At 38.0% G+C, this 21453-nt stretch overlaps 1 protein-coding gene across 6 annotated transcripts in view; it reads left to right on the forward strand.

Annotated features, from left to right (window-relative positions):
* LOC108712948 (tight junction protein ZO-1) overlaps positions 1-20025 on the forward strand; it is a 182083-nt gene extending 162058 nt beyond the window's left edge. For 2 of the 6 annotated variants that reach the window (XM_041588323.1, XM_018255494.2), the window contains 12 exons: positions 605-815; positions 1207-1307; positions 1711-2064; positions 2908-3156; positions 3736-4623; positions 4733-4827; positions 6245-6469; positions 10745-10893; positions 11340-11802; positions 12347-12564; positions 14245-14388; positions 18294-20025. In XM_041588323.1, the coding sequence (XP_041444257.1) occupies positions 605-815; positions 1207-1307; positions 1711-2064; positions 2908-3156; positions 3736-4623; positions 4733-4827; positions 6245-6469; positions 10745-10893; positions 11340-11802; positions 12347-12564; positions 14245-14388; positions 18294-18388 (3192 nt within the window). In that variant the 3' untranslated portion in view covers positions 18389-20025. The remainder of the gene's footprint in view (positions 1-604; positions 816-1206; positions 1308-1710; positions 2065-2907; positions 3157-3735; positions 4624-4732; positions 4828-6244; positions 6470-10744; positions 10894-11339; positions 11803-12346; positions 12565-14244; positions 14389-18293) is intronic. The other 4 variants (XM_041588324.1, XM_041588325.1, XM_041588326.1 and 1 more) reach the window with 4 other exon arrangements.
* The last annotated feature ends 1428 nt before the right edge of the window (positions 20026-21453 follow it).

The raw sequence follows: 21453 nt of genomic DNA on the forward strand, positions 1-21453 counted from the left end.
TTTATTTGTTTAGACGGGTGTACAAGTGAATAGGTATACCAGCTCCAGTCAAATAAATTAAGCCTGGGTTAAGTTAACTGGGAGGATGAACTTGAACTGGGTTTTGTTTTGAACATATACATGTTCCAGTCAACAGATCCCATACCTGAACTTACAATATAAACAGAAGCTATTCAGGAACTTTTCCAAACCATTCTCTCTCTGAGTCTTGGGAGTTTGTCCCATCTGTCATATTCTCACTTACATTATGCTGAATTCAGAATATACCTTCACTATGTCAGTATTCTAAGCCATGAACATAAAAAAGAATGGAATCCATTTCTTTATAAAAAGCTTAGGACCATGGTAGATGTAATTCTGCTGTCCAACATGTAACTGGTGCATTTATTTTGATGCAAGCTATATCAAAAAGACTTTCCCCCACTAAGTTTACCCAGGAGCAGTAACCCATAGCAACCAATAAGATATTGGCTTTTAGACAGGTGACCTGTAAATTCTTCCTGGTAGTTGGTTGCTATGGGTTACTGCACCTGGGCAAAATTAGTGGCTGTTCTTATATAACCCTATTTCTGTGCTAAATTTCATTTTCTTTTTGGTTCTACAGGATAAGCATGCTCTTCTTGATGTCACTCCAAATGCTGTGGACCGCTTAAATTATGCACAATGGTATCCAATAGTAGTGTTTTTTAACCCAGACTCTAAACAAGGTGTGAAAACAATGAGAGGGAGGTTATGTCCAGAATCACGCAAAAGTGCCAGGAAACTATATGATCGTTCACACAAACTACGCAAAAACAATCACCACCTTTTCACAAGTAAGTTCAGCTAAAGCTGAAGTAAAAATAGTTTGATTGTCAAAAAGATTGTGTGTGTATCAAATGATAACATTTATGAACTTAAAAGTATAAGTGCATTGCAGTTATTTGCAACATTTTGTATCGGCATGTTTAAAGAAAAAATGTTATTACAGGGTGTGCTATGCAAAAAATAAGGGTATGTTCTCACAATATCCAAAAACTATAGGGTGTGAGTTGTATTCAAACTGCATTAAACTAAACCACCAAGTGCTCCAAAGGGGTATAAACTAAACATGACAAGATAGTAAAGTTGCACCAGATATGAAGACATTTTCTAAAAACCATTGTAATGTGACAAATCCCTTTATCTAGTAATTTGACTTGAAAATATATGTGTCTTGTTTTACAGCTACAATAAATCTCAATTCCATGAATGATGGCTGGTATGGAGGCCTTAAAGAGGCAGTAGAGCAGCAACAGAACCAACTAGTTTGGGTCTCAGAGGGCAAAGTAAGATTTTTTTTATCAAATATTAATCGAGTGCATGGGTTTGTGGCAGTGTTTTCAGCATACCCACTAAAATGCAGTGCCTGAAATTCACTTTAAAGAAGCTGCAATTGATCCTGCTAAGCTGGCCTTTGATTTAGATGTCATGCGCAGTACAACTGACGCATGTTTTATGCTTTTTTGGAGGGGTCTAAGTAAACACAAAAAGATTAACAAAATCCTACTTTTTACCCATGTGCCAATCTAAGATTCTTTATACAACATAATTATGTGGGATAGTACTTCTCATAAAAGAAACAGTTTTACAAGTTAATTTTACTTTTTAAAGTCTGACCTCTCCAGCAAGGTCTCCAGAACACTAGTTTAGAAGTACTAACTTGGTCTAACTTGCATTCATTCGGTGCAGGCAGAAGGTGGCAGAGATGATGACCTTGATTTGCATGACGACCGTCTTTCCTACCTATCCGCACCAGGTAGTGAATATTCAATGTATAGCACTGATAGTAGGCACACATCAGACTATGAAGACACAGATACAGAAGGAGGGGCTTACACTGACCAGGACCTGGACGAGACACTTAATGATGAAGCTGAGACTCCACCAGAATCTGCAATTACACAATCTGCAATCACACGATCTTCTGAACCAGTCAGAGAAGACACATCAGGGATACAAGAAACCCCAGCATACCCAACATATCCACCTCAGCCAGTCCTTAAAACAGATTCACCCGGGTATAAAAATGTACCTTCTCAACAGGTAAGTTATTTTACATGTTTGCATGTAAAATAAATAGCTGATGGAGTTGTCTAAATTACAGGTTTTTCCTGCCGAAGATAATAGCTAAAAATTCAGGCATTCTTTTCATAGCCGACACTTAGTCTAGTTCCACAATAATATCATGTATTAAGGGCTGTCTTTACTTTATAGCATAGTCAGAGATAAGCTTTGAGTTTTGTCATTAGTATCCAAAGGAGCAAATTGGTGTAACTCCAAACACTCTTTAGTATTCATCCCATAAATATTTCGTAAGTGTTTAGGGCAGTGGCACAAATGATGATTTTGGGCATGTCTTCTGGGGGCTTTTTTTTGTAGCACCCCAAGCATTCAGCACCAAAGCACCTAAAACTGCACCGTTGTCCTATATGACTGTAGCCATGGAGTGCAAATTCAATTCCTTTAAATTGCTGTGTGTGCTATTACTCTCAAGCCAGAGTTTTTCAGGCTTCTAGTTCAGGACTGCTGACTAATGATCGGTTTTGCTTCACTGAAAATTCATGAAATGGCGTAAAATATGCCAAATGCATTGAAGTCTGTTGGCAAGTCTGATGCATGACAAATTAATTTCTGACACGTGGCAATTTTTTTTACCCATTGGAATCTGATGATTACTCATCATTACTGCTGACCCCTTAGGTCAAAGCAAGGTTAGAAGTTGCCCTTTTATGTGTTCACAATGTACTCAGAATAGCAATTTAACATTCATATAATCTACTGCATATTTAGGCAAATGTAGTCTTCGCACTGCAGCTTTAACACTTTTAAAGCTTTTAATCATAACTTATGATTTTAAATGAACAAACTATTTTAAACATTCTACAGAAAGCAGATGCCTTACCTGCAGCCCCCTACCTTTCTGTGTCGTCCGAAACAAACCTTACAACTTCAAGTGCTGCTGTTAATCCCACGGTAAATGTAAATAAGGTTCGATTGGAGGATCCCAACCATGCCCCTTACAGCTCTTATCAAGCACAGGGTGGCCTCTTGAGATCACCAAGCACTGAGGCAGCTCATATTATACTAAGAGACCAAGAACCTTCATCTTTACCAGCCCAAATTGACTCAGCAAAGGTACCCATACTACTTTGCTGCACCAGCTTTTTTCTTCTTTTAGTTATACTTGCAACTTTTCATACTTCTTACACTTTTTCCTTTAAGCATTGAATTACTGGAGTTACCTGTGATACATTGTTGCTCTTAGTTACTGGCTTCACCCAGTAACAATAATTATAATCCTTTATATAGCACCAACATGCTTTGCAGCACTTGGATGATGTAAATATATTATTTGGGGAAGTCACTCTGCTGCATCTAAATCATAGGGAACTACACTGCTTCAGCATTACCCTCTTTTGCATGGCTTGGAAATCCTGCATGCATACTTTCTGATCTCTTAAAGGGTTCTTTTGTGTATTCTGAACAAATACCTGAGAACAAGTCTAAAATGACAAATCAACTCATAGTACAGTTAACGTTTTACAATAACCTTTAGTTGTAAAAATAATATAATTTTTGTGAAACCTCAACCTTCTGATTTTTAAAGCATGGTAATTGGTTGCAAAATATGCAATCTTGCAATTGTGCCTTTGGCTTAAATCACTAAAGTAATCTTGCATTCTTCAATTACAAAATGTAAATCTGTTCTTGCAGGTTTATAGAAAAGACGCCTTTGCTATGGAGGAGAATCCTAGGCAAAATTATTTGATGAAGCAGCAAGTACTTGGCCATCCAATTCAAAGACCTGAAAAAGAGACCAATTTAAACTATGATGGTGTGCCAGTGTATGCAGAGAAACCATTGAACAGAGAATATGACCAGTCTTATCGCTATGATTCTACATCGGATTATGTAGATCAGTTTCCCCACAATTATGATTCTCGAATAAATTACGATGATCACGTGCCTACATATGATGAACAGTGGGGTTATTACGATGACAAACAGTCATTTCCCCAGAGACCACCATTTGACAGTAAACGTAATAGGGACTTCAATATTAGACAACACTCCGATGAAAATCTTGAGCGTAATTACTTTCCCCAGCAGCCTCGATTGGAGGAGCCACCTCCTGTTGCTTATGACAATCGCCCCCGCCCATCCCAAAACTACAAACCAACCCAAGTACATTATGAAGACTCACCATCAGCAGATTATGATATGCATATGCGTTACAAACCTGAACCTCAAACCATTCCTTCTGTGCCAACATCAAAATCTTCTGATGCAAAGCCATATTTTGATCAACATATAAGAGGTTATGAACATAGTCCTTCCCAGGTATTTAACACAAAACCAGGGCAGTATGATGCATCTCCTAGAAAGGAGCCAATGCCACCTCCACCTGCTCAGAATAAGCCAGAGCTCCTTTCAACAAGCTCAAAACCTCTCCCTGCCCCTGCCATTACTTCTGCAGCCAAAGAAGATGATGATCCAGCTATGAAGCCACAGTCTGTACTTACTAGAGTGAAAATGTTTGAGAACAAACAATCTAATCAAGGGGAAACGAACAAGGATATGAATGATTCCACTCTTGTGAAGGTATGTAAATTTTTGCTGAGATCATTACGCATTCCAATCAGTGGGATGGTGTCTTTAATGTGTATTAAAATTAAAGCTATTGCGTAATATCAAAAAACATGTTTTCCAGGCCCCAGATGTTGCACCTAAACCTATACTTAATCAAGTTAGTGCTCCAAAGGCTGCCTCCATTTCTCATTATGATCAGGACAAGGCAACTTATAGGTATGTAAAATCCTCTGACTCGCTGAGTTATTTTTATGTTAAAGTTCGTTTTTTACGTTTTAGGGAATCTTGTGTCTATAACAGTTGTGATTTCATGTCCATTATAATTCTACATTTATTACATATAACATTTTAATGAATTGATAACTTTTTTTAACATTTAGTGTGAATTTAGAAATATAATGAATAGTTTGAATGCTGCATGGGTTTATGTACAGTGCCTGTTAAAAACACAAAAATCTGCCTGTAATCACTGCTAATGTTAGTGAATGAGAAACTTTGTGAAGAACATACCTGAGCATTTGTGAGTGGCGTTTTGCTTGTCACTGCTTAGGTGCTTCTCACATACCGGTACTGATTTTCACTGGGTAGCAATAACAGGGTTGCAGGCATTTTGACCTTTGCTGTTCTCTGTAGGAAGGCAGCTGCATTCAAAACTCGGTTGAGTTAAGAACAGTATTTAGAGACTAGCGTTTCTAGTAGTCTATTTGTCCATCATCCCTAAAATGTATTATTTATCTATGTTTGTATGGTTAGTTTGTACCCCACCTATATATTTGTATCCAACTGAAATATTGCTGTGGATCAATTAATGGTCACTATTCCTACTTGTACTATTTTGCCGTTTAAGTTGTTAAGAGGGGACTAGTAATCACTTTTCTCCTCCCACCTGTTTATTTGAAGCTGTTCATGGATCAGTATTCAGGCTTGGTCTTTCTTAGACCTTCTCTTAGGTCATTTTGGCCAACCCTTCTGAACACCAACCAAGGCATTCATATTATATAATAATAATGCTGTTACAAAATGCTAGCTAGAGTAATTTTATGATGATGCCAGCAAAATGGATTACTCTATAGCAGGGACAACTCACCAGCTTTATCCAGTCCCAGAGGGATACCATAAACCTGCTTTTCATTTGTGTCTAAGGGTAGGACTACACGGACGTTTTCGGCGCCATCCGACACACTACAACAAAATGCCTGCGACAAGTCGCATGCGACGGAAATAAGGTAAAAGATAGAAATGTCGGATGAAGTAGCAGCATGCATTCCGACACGACTGTCGGATGCAGACGCAGTGTGCAGCGTCTGCATCAGACAGTCGTGTCGCATCGGATTCGACATTTCTCGACAGGTGTGTCGCATCCGACGTTTCTATCTTTTACCTTATTTCCGTCGCATGCGACTTGTTACAGGCGTTTTGTCGCGGCGTGTCAGATTGCGCCAAAAACATCCGCATAGTCCTACACTTATACTTTTAGGATGACATATAGGCAAAAGCTGGGTTAAAAGTTTAGGACTCAAAATAGCTTTTTAATTAGGTATCAGACAACTGCTTTATACATAGCAATGTTGTTGTGTTGTTGATTGATAATACTTTTACAAGATTGCTAGAATACCTGTGTCCCTATTTTTAGAGTACCTGAACCTCAAAAGCCTCAAGTGAAGCCCCCAGAAGATATAATTCGGGCTAACCACTATGACCCAGATGAAGATGAGGAATATTATCGAAAGCAGCTGTCTTACTTTGATCGAAGAAGCTTTGACAAGCCTACACCTTTGCTGTCTGGAAACATCCTGCCTGAGCCTGCCAAACCAGCGCAGTCTCAAAGCCAACTTAGCTTTAACAGCTACCCCTCCAAGTACGTTCTGACATGCTGCACTTGTCTCTTTGTGACCTCCTCATTGCACCTTCATCCTGGTCCTATGCAGTGAAAGAACTAACCCTTCATGTGTTAAAGCTATTTTTTGTGACTCCGTTCTTACCTAATATGTGGTTGAAGACGTGAGAACCTTAAAGCTTTGTGCAATCACATGGGGTGGTATTTTTATTGCACACTGCACATTTACCAGGAGCCATTCTTGTCTATCAATCTATCAATAGCACAAAGTGTACCTTTATGGGTTTTTTCTTCTTTTTTCTTTTTTTAACTGAAAAAAATATATATACATATATTACTATTTTTTTCTTTTCACAGACCGCTTGATTCTTTTTTTACTTTGATCTTTTTCAGCTGCTTGACAGCATATTAAAAATATATTTCTACAAAGGGAGGAGGTGAAGAGGATTAACATACTATTGGTTTGCTTATGCTGTATTATCAATGCAGTCCTTAAGAATTCTGCCTTTTGTGATCTTAACATCACTAATTATTTCAAGAATTTGACATCCTATAATAAGTGCAGGAAATACGAAGGACAGAATGTATTATGTGTTCATAGCATCATGAACAGATGTGGAGCTTAATTGTTCAAATGGAATTAAGACTTTCAGAACACCAGAGTGTTTCATGCAATAGGTTATAAGAGCTATATACGTATGTATATCTTTACAAAAGGTTAGTGTAGAAATTGGCAGTGTTCCCCTCTAGCATTTGATGAACCGCCCATTTCCTTTAGTTTGGAGTTACTGTATATTTTACTCCCCTGCCATCAGTAATGTAACACAAGTGCAAAACTGAAAATTGCAAATAAAAGATGAATAACTGGAAACCAGTAAGATGTGAAATGTTCAAAAACTGCTATTTGCAGTTTATTTTATGATTTGGCTCATGCATTTATTATAGCTGAAAGGTATTGCTTACTGTGCTTTTAATTGTTATCTTGTTGAGATGCAGACTTCATGGGACAACTGTACTTCACTACATGCTTTTTTCAAATAACTGCTACCCTAAAAGGGATGTTCACCATGAAAATGAACACTATGGGTCCCATTTATGATTGCCCACGATTCTGTGCTCAGGCAATCATAAAGGAAACCCAGCGTGAGTTTACTATTCATGCAGCGTTTGGCAATTTTTGCAAGTTTGCCCAAACAGGCTTTGGTACTGAAGAAAGAATTTGGCACCTAAAAGCTTCAAAAGTTTTTCTTAATTACAAAAGCCCAGTCGAGCAAACTTACAAACATTCCTGAGCTGTATTTAGGCACACACACATGCATTATTAGTAAACTCATAAAGGGTTTCCTTTATGATTGCCTGAGCATGAAAGTTTGGGCAGTCATAAAGGGGCCTCTTAAGCGTCACCCCTGCATGATTAACACAGTCATTATTGTGTGTGTTTTTTACTCCCTACATAAAGTTTTGCCGTAATACTGGTAACACTGTGAGTTTTTAGTTTGGAAAGATAAAGAAAAAAGGCTGGTTATTAAATAAGATATGATGTAACACTTGAACAAGTAAACCGATTAGAGGTCTGGTTTAATCAGTTAATAGTTTTTTTTACTTTAGTTACTGTTTGTTTTTATTTTGATTTCTTTATATTGGCGTCTCAGGTTTGACCCATAATTGTTTCATGGAATGCTTAAAGGAGAACTAAACCCCCCCACAGCCAAAAGTCCCCACTGGCCCTATATTGGCCAGCCTTGGCTTCTTCTGGATCCTCTTTTTGTCTTTCAGTAATTTACAGAGCTTTCCAGTTGCAACTGCGCATGTGCCATACATGGACATGTCGGCACTCTCTTAACAAAGAAGCCAAGGCTGATGAACATGGCGCCCCTGTGCTCTGCTGCACTGTTCTGCACGTGCCGTCTGTATTTCTAGAAGGGTAACACTATGCAGGCTGGCCAATATAGGGCCAGTGGGGACTTTTGGCTGTGGGGTGTTTAGTTATAAAATGTTAGAGGGAAAAAAAAGTTTACTAATTGTTGTTTAGTTTTGAAGATAATTTTTTGCTTTAAACCATTTGCTGCTTAAATAACCCAATTAAAACATGTCCAGCCCTACTTGTTATCAAGTAGGTTTATGAACCTGTAAATCAATACAAGGCTGATGTGCTTGTCAGACAATCAAGTAAACTTTTTTTTTTATAAAAAAACAAAGGATTAATGCACTGGGCTAAATATAAGGTCCTCCCCAGATAAAGTAAACTACTTTGTTCTGCATATTGCATAGGGTGAATGTGACCATGGTTCAGTCTCTTTGATGCCTGACCAAACATTTCATATAACGGTGCTTTGGGGGTTTTTTTTTTTTTTTTTGGTTTTTTTTTGTATCTTGTATTAGTATAATGTTGATTATTACCTATGATTTTTCTTATTTGATTTTTGAGTTACTATTACACGTTTTATAAGGTAGACTTAGTTGACCAGATGCAGTACTAGGCGATCTGGGGAGGGTATATTATGTGGCAATTGGCACCACTGATGTGTGTGCTTTAGAGAGCAGAACATGATTAATACTTGCATTGGTTTAAAGCTACACTATTTGTTACGTTATTTACAGAAAATGAGCATGATTCAAATGGACAGTACTACATGTTAGAGAAACCTCTCATTGCCTGGGCCGCCTTCTCAAATTGTTTAGAAAGTTTGCAACATAAGTCAATAGAGAATGCAAATGATTTGTCAAATCACAAGCTTGCAGTTGTTAAGAGTTGTTTCTTATCGCGTCTCTTAAATTCCTATTGATGGTTTGTTGGGCATTTTATTCTTGTGCAGCATGAAAACTGGTTTACTAGAGAATTCCCACAGTTAACCATCAAGGAAAGGGATTGTGTACCTCACTCGCCTGACTGCAAGAAACAATCTACTATTAAAAGTGGGAGCATATTGAAAATTGTGAAGCAAAGACACTTGCTGACAAGTTTGATTTGGTAATTAAATTTGCCAAGACAACTATAAGAGAATGTTATATGTGCATACTACAAAGTATTGTAAGAAGTCACCATGCAAGGAAGTCTTCCTTGAATAAATAATCTGACTACTGTTCATACGCTTCAGTTTGCTAAGCCCTTATATTATAATTTGCAGACTTTATCTTAATCACTTTTAATGATGTTGTTGCAGTAGGGTTCTACTGTCTGTCTAAAGGCTTCAACTTGCTGTCAGACCTGAATTTAAATGTCAAAAAGAAATAAGAGAAAATGATTTTGGATTGTAGCAGGGAAAAGGAAAGTGTGTGGTGGGTGTTCGGATTTATACTTCAGAACAAAGGAATGCATAATGCTTGCTCATGGGGCATGTAAGATCAGTAATGCACTTTGTAGAATGTTCCATCATCAGTCATATGTTACTCAAACATATAGTAGGTACTGTCTTTGTTTTGGACCATTGTACTTTTTTTTACAAGACCTGGTACATTTAAGATTAGAATGACCCTTTTCTTTCGTTCTTCTGTTACATTTGTTTGCCACATCGTAGATTTCTTGGCTCTTACACGAGCTCTGACTACTTGAAAAGGAACATCAAGTGGTAAGACTGGAATTACAAACGGCTGTCTCAAAGATGTCAACACACCTAGATCTATCACAGCGTTATGTTCACCCAGAAAAAATACTTTCATTGATAAAGATCTTGTGTGCGCCATTTATTTATTATGATGTAGTGGCAATTCTTTCATTTTAACACATTTTTGAAATGTTACTAACCGTGATGTTTAAACTTTTATATTATCTTTGTGTGGGTGCTATTTTTGTGAATCTTTATGACTGTGCACATAAAGCTGATAATTTTTATTTGAGAAGCATTTAAGAATTTGTTGACATTTGTGTATGTCTAGCATTTCAAGTACACCTAATGTTTCTTATAAACATATGACTTGGAGGGGGGCAGTGTACCAGTTTATCAGTATCAATAACTTGATGCGTTGTTTCTAAATTGTGGAAGACCTTTGATTAACGCATTTGCTGCCTTTTAAGACGAAACATGCAATTTTCCATTTGCGAGTATGTTTAGCAGTAAAGAGGTTAATGGAAAAGGCGTGCGACTAGATGCATTTGGAATGAAGAATATACATTGAATCATCTTCCTTCTGTCTTGTCCGTTCTTTTTTGTCATCTCCGTTCTATTACATTGAAACCTTTTGTGTAATACATGCTGTCCTTGTAGTTTCAAAAGTTTGGAGCATAATGTTGAAAAGTCTAGTTACAACTGTAGAGTTTTGTGTGAGGTGCTGACATTTTTACTCGAACTTCAACAGGGGAAAACCTGCAGATTTGGAGCCTCTTGACAGACCCATTAGTGAGAAACGTTATGATCCAGTTCCGCAGGTCACTTCTAACCAGTACACTCAGCCTTCTCCAGTGGTTGTAAATCATTCAACACACACTAAACATATACATTTAGAAGGTAAGTGTATCACTTATGGTTATTTTATTTTATTTGTAATGATGTTCTTTAATTAAACTTGTGGAACTGTGGAACTGTAAACGCATCTTTGTTCACCTAAATGACATGGTTCATGATCTTTGTTCACCTAAATGACATGGTTCATGATCATTGCTCAGATTTGTAAATGAATGCTTTGGACAATTAAGCATTTAGAGCCTCACAGTTAGTGGGTCTTCTTGCACTAAACCAGACTAACCATTTATGCTATAAACGTTGGTAATATTGCTACATGTAAGGTACATGCAAATCAAATTGTTCAAACCTAGGGTGTTGTATAAAATTAGGGAGGATTCTAAGAGATTGTTGGTGGTTAAAAATCCCAGTTTTTGTTAGATTTATTTGTTTGAATCGTCATCTTTATTTGGTATGTTTTCAGTCTAAAAGGTTACTTCATTCTTTTTCAGCCAACTCTGTGGAAGTTCCAAGTTCCATAGTTTCTAAGCCAGAGCCCCCTCTTACTCAGGCTAAGCCAACATTTTTCCGACCATCAAACAGAGAAGACACTGTACATTCAAACTTTTACCCTCAGAAGAGCTTCCCTGAAAAAAGCCCTGTAAATGGCACTGAACAGGCTCCAAAAACAGTTACACCATCCTACAACCGTTTTACACCCAAACCTTACACAAGTTCAGCAAGACCTTTTGAACGCAAGTTTGAAAGTCCAAAGTTCAACCACAACCTCCTGCCAAATGAAGCACAAGTAAAGCCAGAGCTGCCCTCCAAACCTCAGAATTCTCCACAGCCTGTTTTTAATTCAAATAACACGTCGATTTCTTCTGAACTGGATAGTATATCCAAGCAATCAGAGAACAAATCTAAATATCAACCAAATAATGTTAATCCAGTGCCTAAAGCAATCCCAGTCAGGTAAGGTCATCTCATGTTTATTTCATAGGGGGTGAGTCTGATGTAGATACGTCTCTCCTACTGTGGTATGTATTTGTACATACCACACAAATTGTTTGGAGGTTTGCATGTGGCCCTTTGCCTTGTGGAGTATATATTTATGAAATACGTCTTTATATCCAGTCAGTTGACATGGATAGTTTACTCAGGTAAGATTCTTGAAAGGGGATTATAGCACAATAGAAGGACCATGTGGATAATAAGAAAGTCTGTGGTCACTAAACGTGAAGCAGTAACATCTTATTCAAACCTTAAACTTCAAGTTGAATTAGTAACGGCTTCCTACTAGTTGAATGTGGTGTAGTAATCAAAAAAATATTGTACAAGAATACAAAGCAAAACAGATAAGTGTATGTTATAATTTTTATATATTATTTGCATTCATTACAAAAAAGAAAGTTTAAACCAGTTTCACTTTGTTCACCAAGTTGTCTAAAATTCTTATAGTTTTGGAAGGTTTCTCCAAAGTTGTATCTTTACCTAATGGCATTCTTTTTTGTTGCAGTCCTTCTGCACTGGAAGATGATGATGAAGATGATGCACACACAGTCGTAGCAACAGCTAGAGGCTTTTTTAATAGTAACGGAGGAGTATTAAGTTCCATAGAGACAGGAGTCAGTATCATCATACCCCAAGGAGCAATTCCAGATGGCATTGAGCAAGAAATATATTTCAAGGTCTGCAGGGATAACAGTATCCTGCCACCCTTGGACAAAGAGAAAGGTAAGCAAAGTGTCTGATTTAACATTCAGAATATTGATAAACCAAACACCTGTACTTTACAAAAAAACATTTAAAGTTGTGGTTCTATTAGTCCAGTTGTAAATAGGTACAAGCGGCATGTATTTTGACTTATTTGCTACTCTGTGCTGTTTGTATCGATCTAAAGGGTTGTTTCATAGGGGTTGCATGGTTTAAGCAGGCCAGAAATGCTGCACCATACCCCTTTTATTCTTCCCCCTTTTAGCCTGTCAAGCTGTGGGTCGGTTGTGGGTGCTCAGGCACAAAGTTTCTGAGCTCCTTTTAATTTTATATAGTTTCGGAATTATTTGCCTTCCTCCTCTGTATCTTTTCAGCTTTCCGGTGGGGTCACTGACCACAGCAGCCAAAAAACTTGCTCTATAAACTTTAAATTTTATTATTGTTGTTACTTTTTATTCCTTATCTTTCTACTCAGTCCCTCTCCTGTTTATATTCCAGTCTTTCCTTTTAGGGTGGTGGCAGACGGGGAGATTAGTCGCCCAACGACAAATCTTCTCTACTGCGATCGACTAATCTCCATGGATGCCTTCCCGCAACTTCGGGTGACTTTCAGAAATCCGAAGCGTTTCGTATGCCATCCTGACTGCGATTCATATTCTTGCTGGCAGAAGGCATTTTGGGGAGATTAGTTGCCCACAGTAGAGACGATTTGTCGATGGACAACTAATCTCCACGTATGCCACCACCCTAAACCACTGCCTGGTTGTTAAGACCATAACAAGACCTTATCAGCCAGATAGTTCATATTCAAACTGGAGAGCTGCTGAACAAAATGCTAAATAACAAATCGCTTCGAATTTCCGAAGTTGCCTCACAAGGAAACTTTGGGTGACTTCCCGAAATCTGAAGCGATTCGTATGCCATCCTGACTGCGATTCATATTCTTGCTGGCAGAAGGCATTTTGGGGAGAATAGTTGCCCACAGTAGAGACGATTTGTCGATTGACAACTAATCTCCACGTCTGCCACCACCCTAAACCACTGCCTGGTTGTTAAGACCTTATCAGCCAGATAACAGTTCATATTCAAACTGGAGAGCTGCTGAACAAAATGCTAAATAACTGAAAACTACAAAAAAACAAATAAAAAAAAATTGTTTCAAGATGTCCATCATACTAAATGTTAATTTAAAGATAGACAGCCCCTTTAAAAGCGCAGCACTAAAAGTTCACAAAACTGATTGTTATAACATTATCCTACTCTTCAGGAAGAACAGCGCAGAGTTATTCGCTACTGCCCAGACTACACACATTCACTTGTAGGGGATTGCTCTTCTCTGACGTAGCATCTGGGCACACGCAGATGGAAATGAATCTGGTGCTGTCATTCCTGTAGATTCTTACTCGCTGCTGAACTCTACATGTACATGGTAGGGGAGTGGTTTGGCAACTCCCTTTCCCAAAGAGCAAGCCATAAGGGTGGATGCTGCCTTTGATTATTAATTAAATGAAAGGATCAATATTTAGTCTTACCATTTTGGCAGTACTTTTCTATAGGAGAACATCACTTTTAGCATTCCATAATGCTCAGACATTTTTATTTATACAATGCGTATATCAATGTGTGCATTGGATTTTGCTTTGAATATATTGTTGTATGCATTTTTTTCTAGATGTTAATTTTCAACTTTTTTGTTTGCAGGAGAAACACTGCTTAGTCCATTAGTAATGTGCGGACCTCATGGGTTAAAATTCGTGAAACCAGTGGAGCTGCGCTTACCACACTGTGCGTCTATGACTCCTGATGGTTGGTCTTTTGCTCTAAAATCATCCGACACCTCGTCGGGTACGATTTTTCCCCTCTGTCCTGTTGGGTCGTTTGGATACTGTCTCTTTGAGGTTCTCTAAACCCACAAGAGGAATCCATGCTGTTAACAGAATCTGATCAATTGCATTCTTTTTCATTCACTGTAAACATTTCCATACATGACTATTCTTGCTATCCAAATATATCTCTATTATTAAGTGCACTGAATACAGGTATGGAATGCGTTATCCAGAAACTCGTTATCCAGAATGCTAAAAATTACAGAAAGTCTGTCTCCCATAGATGCCATTGTATTCAAATAATCCAATTTTTTAAAAATGATTTCCTTTTTCTCTGTAATAATAAAACAGTACCTTGTACTTAATCCAAACTAAGATATAATTAATCCTTATTGGAAGCAAACCCATCATATTGGGTTTATTTAATGTTTACAATGATTTTCTAGTAGACTTAAATTATGAAGATCCAAATTACAGAAAGATCCGTTACCTGGAAAGCCCCAGGTCCCGAGCAGTCTGCATAACAGGTCCCATACATGTACTGTAAGTTATAGAAATCATTTTGGAAACTGGAGCTCCTTTATCAAAACGGAGTAATTTTGCACAGGGCAGCCCATGCCAACCAATGAGATGTTTTGCTTTTGTTGTTCTACCTACAGTTGGATGAAAAGCTAATCACAGATTGGATGCTGTATGTTACTGCCCTGTTACAAGTTTGCTCATTGTTGATAATTTATCTCTACTGTCTCCATGTTAGAACTGTAACAACTAACTTTTTTTTTTACAGTTACTATTTAATACTATTACTATTTTTTTTTAACAATTGCAGTTTCTTTGAAACATACTTTTATACTAATGACACATGGGGTGTTTTGCCATTGTGCTTTAATCAGAGAACCTGGCAGTCAATGAACCAAAACTCTCACAAAATAGGGAAAGTGCTCTGCCTATGACAGATGGACATTGCTTATCTGAACTGCTTATCTGCAAATCTAAACTACATTACCTTTACTTGAACAGTGTGACAGTTGTTTATGTTGGCAAAAATTCCAGTACCACAGTGTTGTCCCCCCAGAGTGTGTAACTAAAGAATTGAATGTCATCATAACTACTAGTCACTCACTGGGAAGCTGCCTGAGATGTTATTTCTGTAGCGAATGAAAATATGTGCCTTAATACCCTTTTTTTAACAAGAACTAATTCAGTTGAGCTTTTGTGAACTTTCATAAAAGTATATAGTTTTTTTAAATGACTATACTCAATATAAAAGCACAACAATTAGACATGTGAAGCCTTAAAAGAAGCCACCTTGCAATATGTCTATGTGATAAAAGTGCGTTCTGCGTCTGACAGATGAATTTTCATTTGTCTTACAATAAGCAGCATCAGAGGCATTGCTCTATTGACTGTAGTGAGAGGCAATTGGGGACCGGTGTACATGTCATCTAAGGGGGTTCCTACTCCTAGGCATCACTTGTACTTGTTTTAGATTTATTCCTATAGTGTTTTTAAGAGATCATAGCACCAAAGATGTTGGTTTCAAGATAATCAGAACTTAACCTAAAAAAAGTAAAAAGCTATTGCTTGTGTGGTAAACCACAACTTGCACTGTTGTTTCTATTTAATGTTTATCACACTCTATGCTAGTGATCCCCAACCAGTGGCTTGCGAGCAACATGTTGCTCCCCAACCCCTTGGATGTGGCTCCCAGTGACCCTAAACCAGCTGCTTATTTTTGAATTATTGGCTTGGAGGCAAGTTTTGGTTGCATAAAAATTAGATGTACTGCCAAACAGACCCTCCTGTAGGCTGCCAATTCATATAGGGGCTAACAAATAATACATCACAGCACTTATTTGGCACCCCAGGAACTAATTTGCATGCTTCTGTTGCTCCCCCACTCTCTCTCTTTATTTCATAGTGACTCATGGGTAAAAAAGGTGAGGGACCCCTGCTGTATGCCAATATCAGAAAGCTCTTAAGCAGTTTTTTTTACCATCACTGCCTTGAACCTGCAAAACAGGGCCAACAGTTAACCAACAGATTTCTTAATATTAATTGCAGCCAAAATATTGAGTAGTTTGAATCACGAGTTGCATTTTTAATGTCTTCCACTTAACTGCACATGTGTTAATTGATCATAGACCATGGGAACAGACATTTACCGTGAACACAGGAAAAATGGTTTTGATCAATGCTTATCCAACACCCCATATCAGCCATCTATAGGAGTCCCTTTAAAGGAACAGTTCAGTGTAAAAATAAAAACTGGGTAAATAGGCTGGAGTGACTGAATGTCTAACATAATAGCCAGAACACTACTTCTTGCTTTTCAGCTCTATAGCTCTGAGTTAGTCAGCGACTTGAAGGGGGACCACATGGGTCACTGATTGGTTACTGCCTTGTAGCCAATCAGTGGAACCAAGAGAGCTGAAAAGCAGGAAGTAGTGTTCTGGCTATTATATTAGACATCCAGTCACTCCAGCCTTTATACATCACATTTTTGGCTAACTAACTATATTAGAAACATTTTTTATTTTGCACAGCCTACCTATTTACCCAGTTTTTATTTTTAAACTAAACAATTTTTTTAAAGTTAACTGGCTGTAGAACCAGCACACAAACATTTTTTATCATTTGGCACCCGCTTCCACATCACATTTTAATAATTATAACAGAGATGCTTTACTTCAGATACATTGATGGGTTTTTGTGCATGAACACCTCATTTGGATTTTGCCCCAGCATGACGCTGTATCAATTAATGGAGAAAGAAAAGTACAATCATTGAGTGGTGCAAAGTTGTCGGGCACCCCCCATTAATTCTAGTCACTACCCTGCCATACTGTTTGAAGTGTCATTTTGCTCTGGTGTTTCAGGCATTTCCTGATCTTATTGAAGCTGGGTACATACAGTGCTGAAACTGAAGTTCTGTACTGCACATGGGCAACCCAGGGATATTTGGGCTACAAGATAGCAGTGTGGCACTCTTCAAACCGTACCTTATGCTGGTTTTAAAGAAGAGAACCATTAATCTGGGGTAACAGCTAGAAACCAACTTGCCACCCCCAGTGATTTTACCATTCTTTTAAGTATTGTTTAAATAATTAGGAGGCCTTTCCCAGTTAACATGAGTGATATGAGAGGCGAGTAACTGTTCCAATAGTAATGCAGTAATAGTAATAAACTGTGTTGTATGTTTACTTTGGTTCCCTTTTTCTAATACAGGTATGGGATTTGTTATCCAGAAAGCTCCGAATTACGTAATGGCCATCTCCCATAGACACCCATTTTATCCAAATAATCCCAAAATGTAAAAATGATTTCCCTTTTCTCTGTAATAATAAAACAGTAATTGATGCAAACTAAGATATAATTAATCCTTATTGGAAGCAAAACTAGCCTATTGGGTTTATTTATTGTTTACAGGATTTTCTAGTAGACTTAAAGTATTAAGATCCAAATTACGGAAAGGACGTGTTATCTGGAAAACCCCAGGTCCCAAGCATTCCGGATAACAGGTCCCATACCTTTATTACGTTTTGTTTAAATAGCTTTTTATGCTTGTGAAATCTAACACAAATATATTTGCAGCAATCTCTCTTGGTTTTGGTTTAATAATACAGCAATAATAAAGAGCAGCGATTCATTGTATCTGACTATTATAAAGATTATGTTACAGTCAACTTAACTATACCATATCTGCTGGAGTATTTTTACTGGTGTCCTGTAGAGGTCAGCATTAGAACTTTAAATTGTGTATCATCATCACTAGAATAAAGGCTTGGTTCTGTGGGAATAGCTGCCCATGTGTGGAAGCTAATCTGCCTCTGATTATATGAAGTATTATATGTGCAGTGAAATGGAAAATGTTAATACATGTGCCTTTGAACCTTTTTCATACTGTCTTTAATATGTTTACAGGTGACCCAAAACACTGGCAGAACAAGTCACTTCCTGGCGACCCCAACTATCTTGTCGGAGCAAACTGTGTCTCAGTTTTGATAGACCACTTCTAAGTCTCCACTGTAATGAACAGAAATAATATGAAGCCAACTTGGACTTAATTATTTATCACATCCTATTGAGTATTAACTGATTATAAGACATCAATGAACTCAATAGTATTGGAAGTTTTGCCTGAACTTGCATTTTATGAAGTAGATATTAAAGCCATGGTCACAATATCGGCCTGGATGGGCATGTGAAGGTTGTGCCACTGAAACCTCTTTCTTGTCCTTTATAAAATAATGCCTTTCAGCTGCTCAGTTTGTCTCCTAAGGACCAACGCCCAACAGTAGTTTCCCTTAATAATAACCCTAAACCTCAGTTGTTGCCTAAGAACACGTAAGAATATTGCTAGAGCTTTTGGAATTTAAAGTTTTGGTTGTGCTCTTCAAAATTCCTTTGATATCGAAAACTGCCTGTTTTTATTTTTTTGTTTTTTTATAATAAAGAGTTAACTTATTGGGTGCAGAGATCCGTGACACCTTGCTTGAACCCGTGTTGGGAGGGCCCTCAGCAGCAAAGAATTGTAACTTTTATAATGCCATTTAGCTCATACTCTCACCCCTGATCAGCAAACACTGCTTCAACTTTGGCAGAGCATTAATAGCTCCTCTTGCTGTAGGTTTGTTAACACACTGGTCAGGCATTTTCCCAGAAAAAATATATTGGACCACAAATGAAGAATATATGTGCCTGAGGACAAGGTGAACTAATACTCCTATTGACTTGAGAATTCTGATCTTCAGCTCTGACCTCTAATGTGTTCCCTACATTTAGAGAACCATTTTGTTAACAAAAGGTTGACCAACTGTGGTTCAGGTGCTTCCATTGATTTGTAAAAAATAACCTATTTACTATACATTTAACCAGCAGGGATGCCTTAGCCTCGTGTAAAGTCTTCATTCTCTCGTTTCCTTTATTTACAAAGTCCATTGGCTTTATGTGCATCTTTAGGCTAATGTATAATGACAAATATTTGAAAAGAAAAAATGTAAGAAATATTGTGAACTCATGTCTGAGGTAAGCACGAACATTATTCTCTTCTATTGGTCAGAAGAGGCTGAAGGAAATTGTATGTTTTCTGCTATGCATTTGGAAAAAAAAATTGTTACAATGCCTGTATATAAATTGCGTGAGTACCACTTTTTTGTTTTTTTTCTTTTGTTTTCTTTTTTTTTGGTTTGTAAATTTAACTTTTTTAAACTTTACTTTTTTTGTATAAAAAAATACTGAAATACTGTTTCTTAAGGATACCTTTGTACTCATACCTTTTTTGAGCCTTGAACTTTGTAACATCTGCAGCAATAAAGCAGCATTTCTACAATACTCACCACAAGAACGTTTTGAAGCAAAATGCACAAAGTTGCTATCTTTATAAATGCTGAGCATAAATTCTCAGATTTCTGTAGTTTGATTAATATCTTAAACTGTCCCTGCTGCAATTTGTGATAAGGATGCTGTATTATGTGCCCTGAAATGTATTTTTTTACTAATAGACAATTTATTATGGCACATACGCACGGTCTCTATAGAAGATACAACACTGCATTCTCTTTATTGGTTATTTTTTTTTTTTTTTTTAAAGGTAATGCTTTGTTTTCTTGAATAATAAACATTGACAACACAATAAACAATTCCAAGCTAAAAATGTGTCACTGGTTTTGGTTTAACATTCTGACCGATTCTTATCACCATACCTATAGGTTAGCAGTTCCTTAGGAAGTATTGTACAGTGGTGCTATCGTATAACCGACATTCCTCGGTTGTATGCTGGTGCCTGTTTCCCACCAGGGACTCAATATCTTATCAAATTTGCGGGCGGTGCATCTAGCTTCATATGTAAGATTAATCAATGGTATTACTGAGTTAACCAGGTTAATCCATAAGTCTTTTGTGGGAGGAGTGGGCCCCATTCAATGCATAATTATGCATTTCTTAGCATAAAACAATAGTGCCCGGAACCTCAATCACGCTTTGACAGTGGGCACTAGGTGCTGGACCACCCCAGTAGACATCATTGGAGATAACACTTGTGGGAAGTCAAGGGAAGTTGCTAGGGTGGCCCATTACCTGAGACCAATAGTTGTTTATTACTGAGCAGGCCCATATCATGGATCCTACATCTAGGACAGGTATTGTTGTCTCTCTTGCCCATAGCAATTGCAAAGATTTGGCCAATGATAAACTTCAGGACGATCAAAGAAGGTCGAAAGTTAACTGTGAGTACTATTACAATTAGAAGACGCCTATGTGAAGCAAAGCTACCAGCAAGAAGCCCCCACAAGGTCCCTTTGTTGAAAAAAGACTTGCTGATGAGCAGGGCCGGAACTAGGGGTAGACAAAAGAGGCACAACGATGCCGGGGTGCTGGGCAGGTGCCTGTTTAAGGGTCTTCTGCCTACTCCTAGTCCAGCTGCACTCCCCTCTACCGCTCTTGCCTCCCTCCCCTGCTCTTCTGCTTCCCCTCTACTATGGTGCATGTGCGCTCGTGTGCACATGCAGGGGTCAGCTGACCGGGGTGCCCGGTAGGTTGGGCCCGGCCCTGCTCCTGACGGGCCCTCCTGCCTCTAACTATTTGTCTATTCCATGGCCATTCCTTATACTGTATCTGTATGGGAACAAAGAAATTAACAGATTGAAGAATAGAATATAGTATGCAAAGATAAGAGACTCGGTGAATAAAGAGGTTGGGTGGGGAGAATAAAAATAGATTGAAGAGGGCTCCAGGCATTCCAGTTCAACACTGGCTGTAGCTCACAGGTCATTCAGCACTTTAACATGTCTTCACACAAATCTGAGAAGCACCATGGGACAGTACAGATTCAGCAGTGAAGAGGTTGCAATTTGCCAAAGAACACATTGACTGGCCTAAAGAGAAATGGCGCAACATTTTGTGGACTGATCAAAGCAAGATTGTTCTTTTTGGATCTGGGGGTCACAGACCATTTGTCAGATGACCCCCAAACACTGAATTCAAGTCACAGTACATTGTGAAGACAGTGAAGCCTGGTGGCACAAGCATCATGATATGGGGATGTTTCTCATACTATTTTTGTGTTTGGCCTATTTATCATATA

Source organism: Xenopus laevis, chromosome 3S (genome assembly GCF_017654675.1).
Source record: "Xenopus laevis strain J_2021 chromosome 3S, Xenopus_laevis_v10.1, whole genome shotgun sequence".
In the NCBI taxonomy this organism is placed as follows: Eukaryota; Metazoa; Chordata; class Amphibia; order Anura; family Pipidae; genus Xenopus; species Xenopus laevis.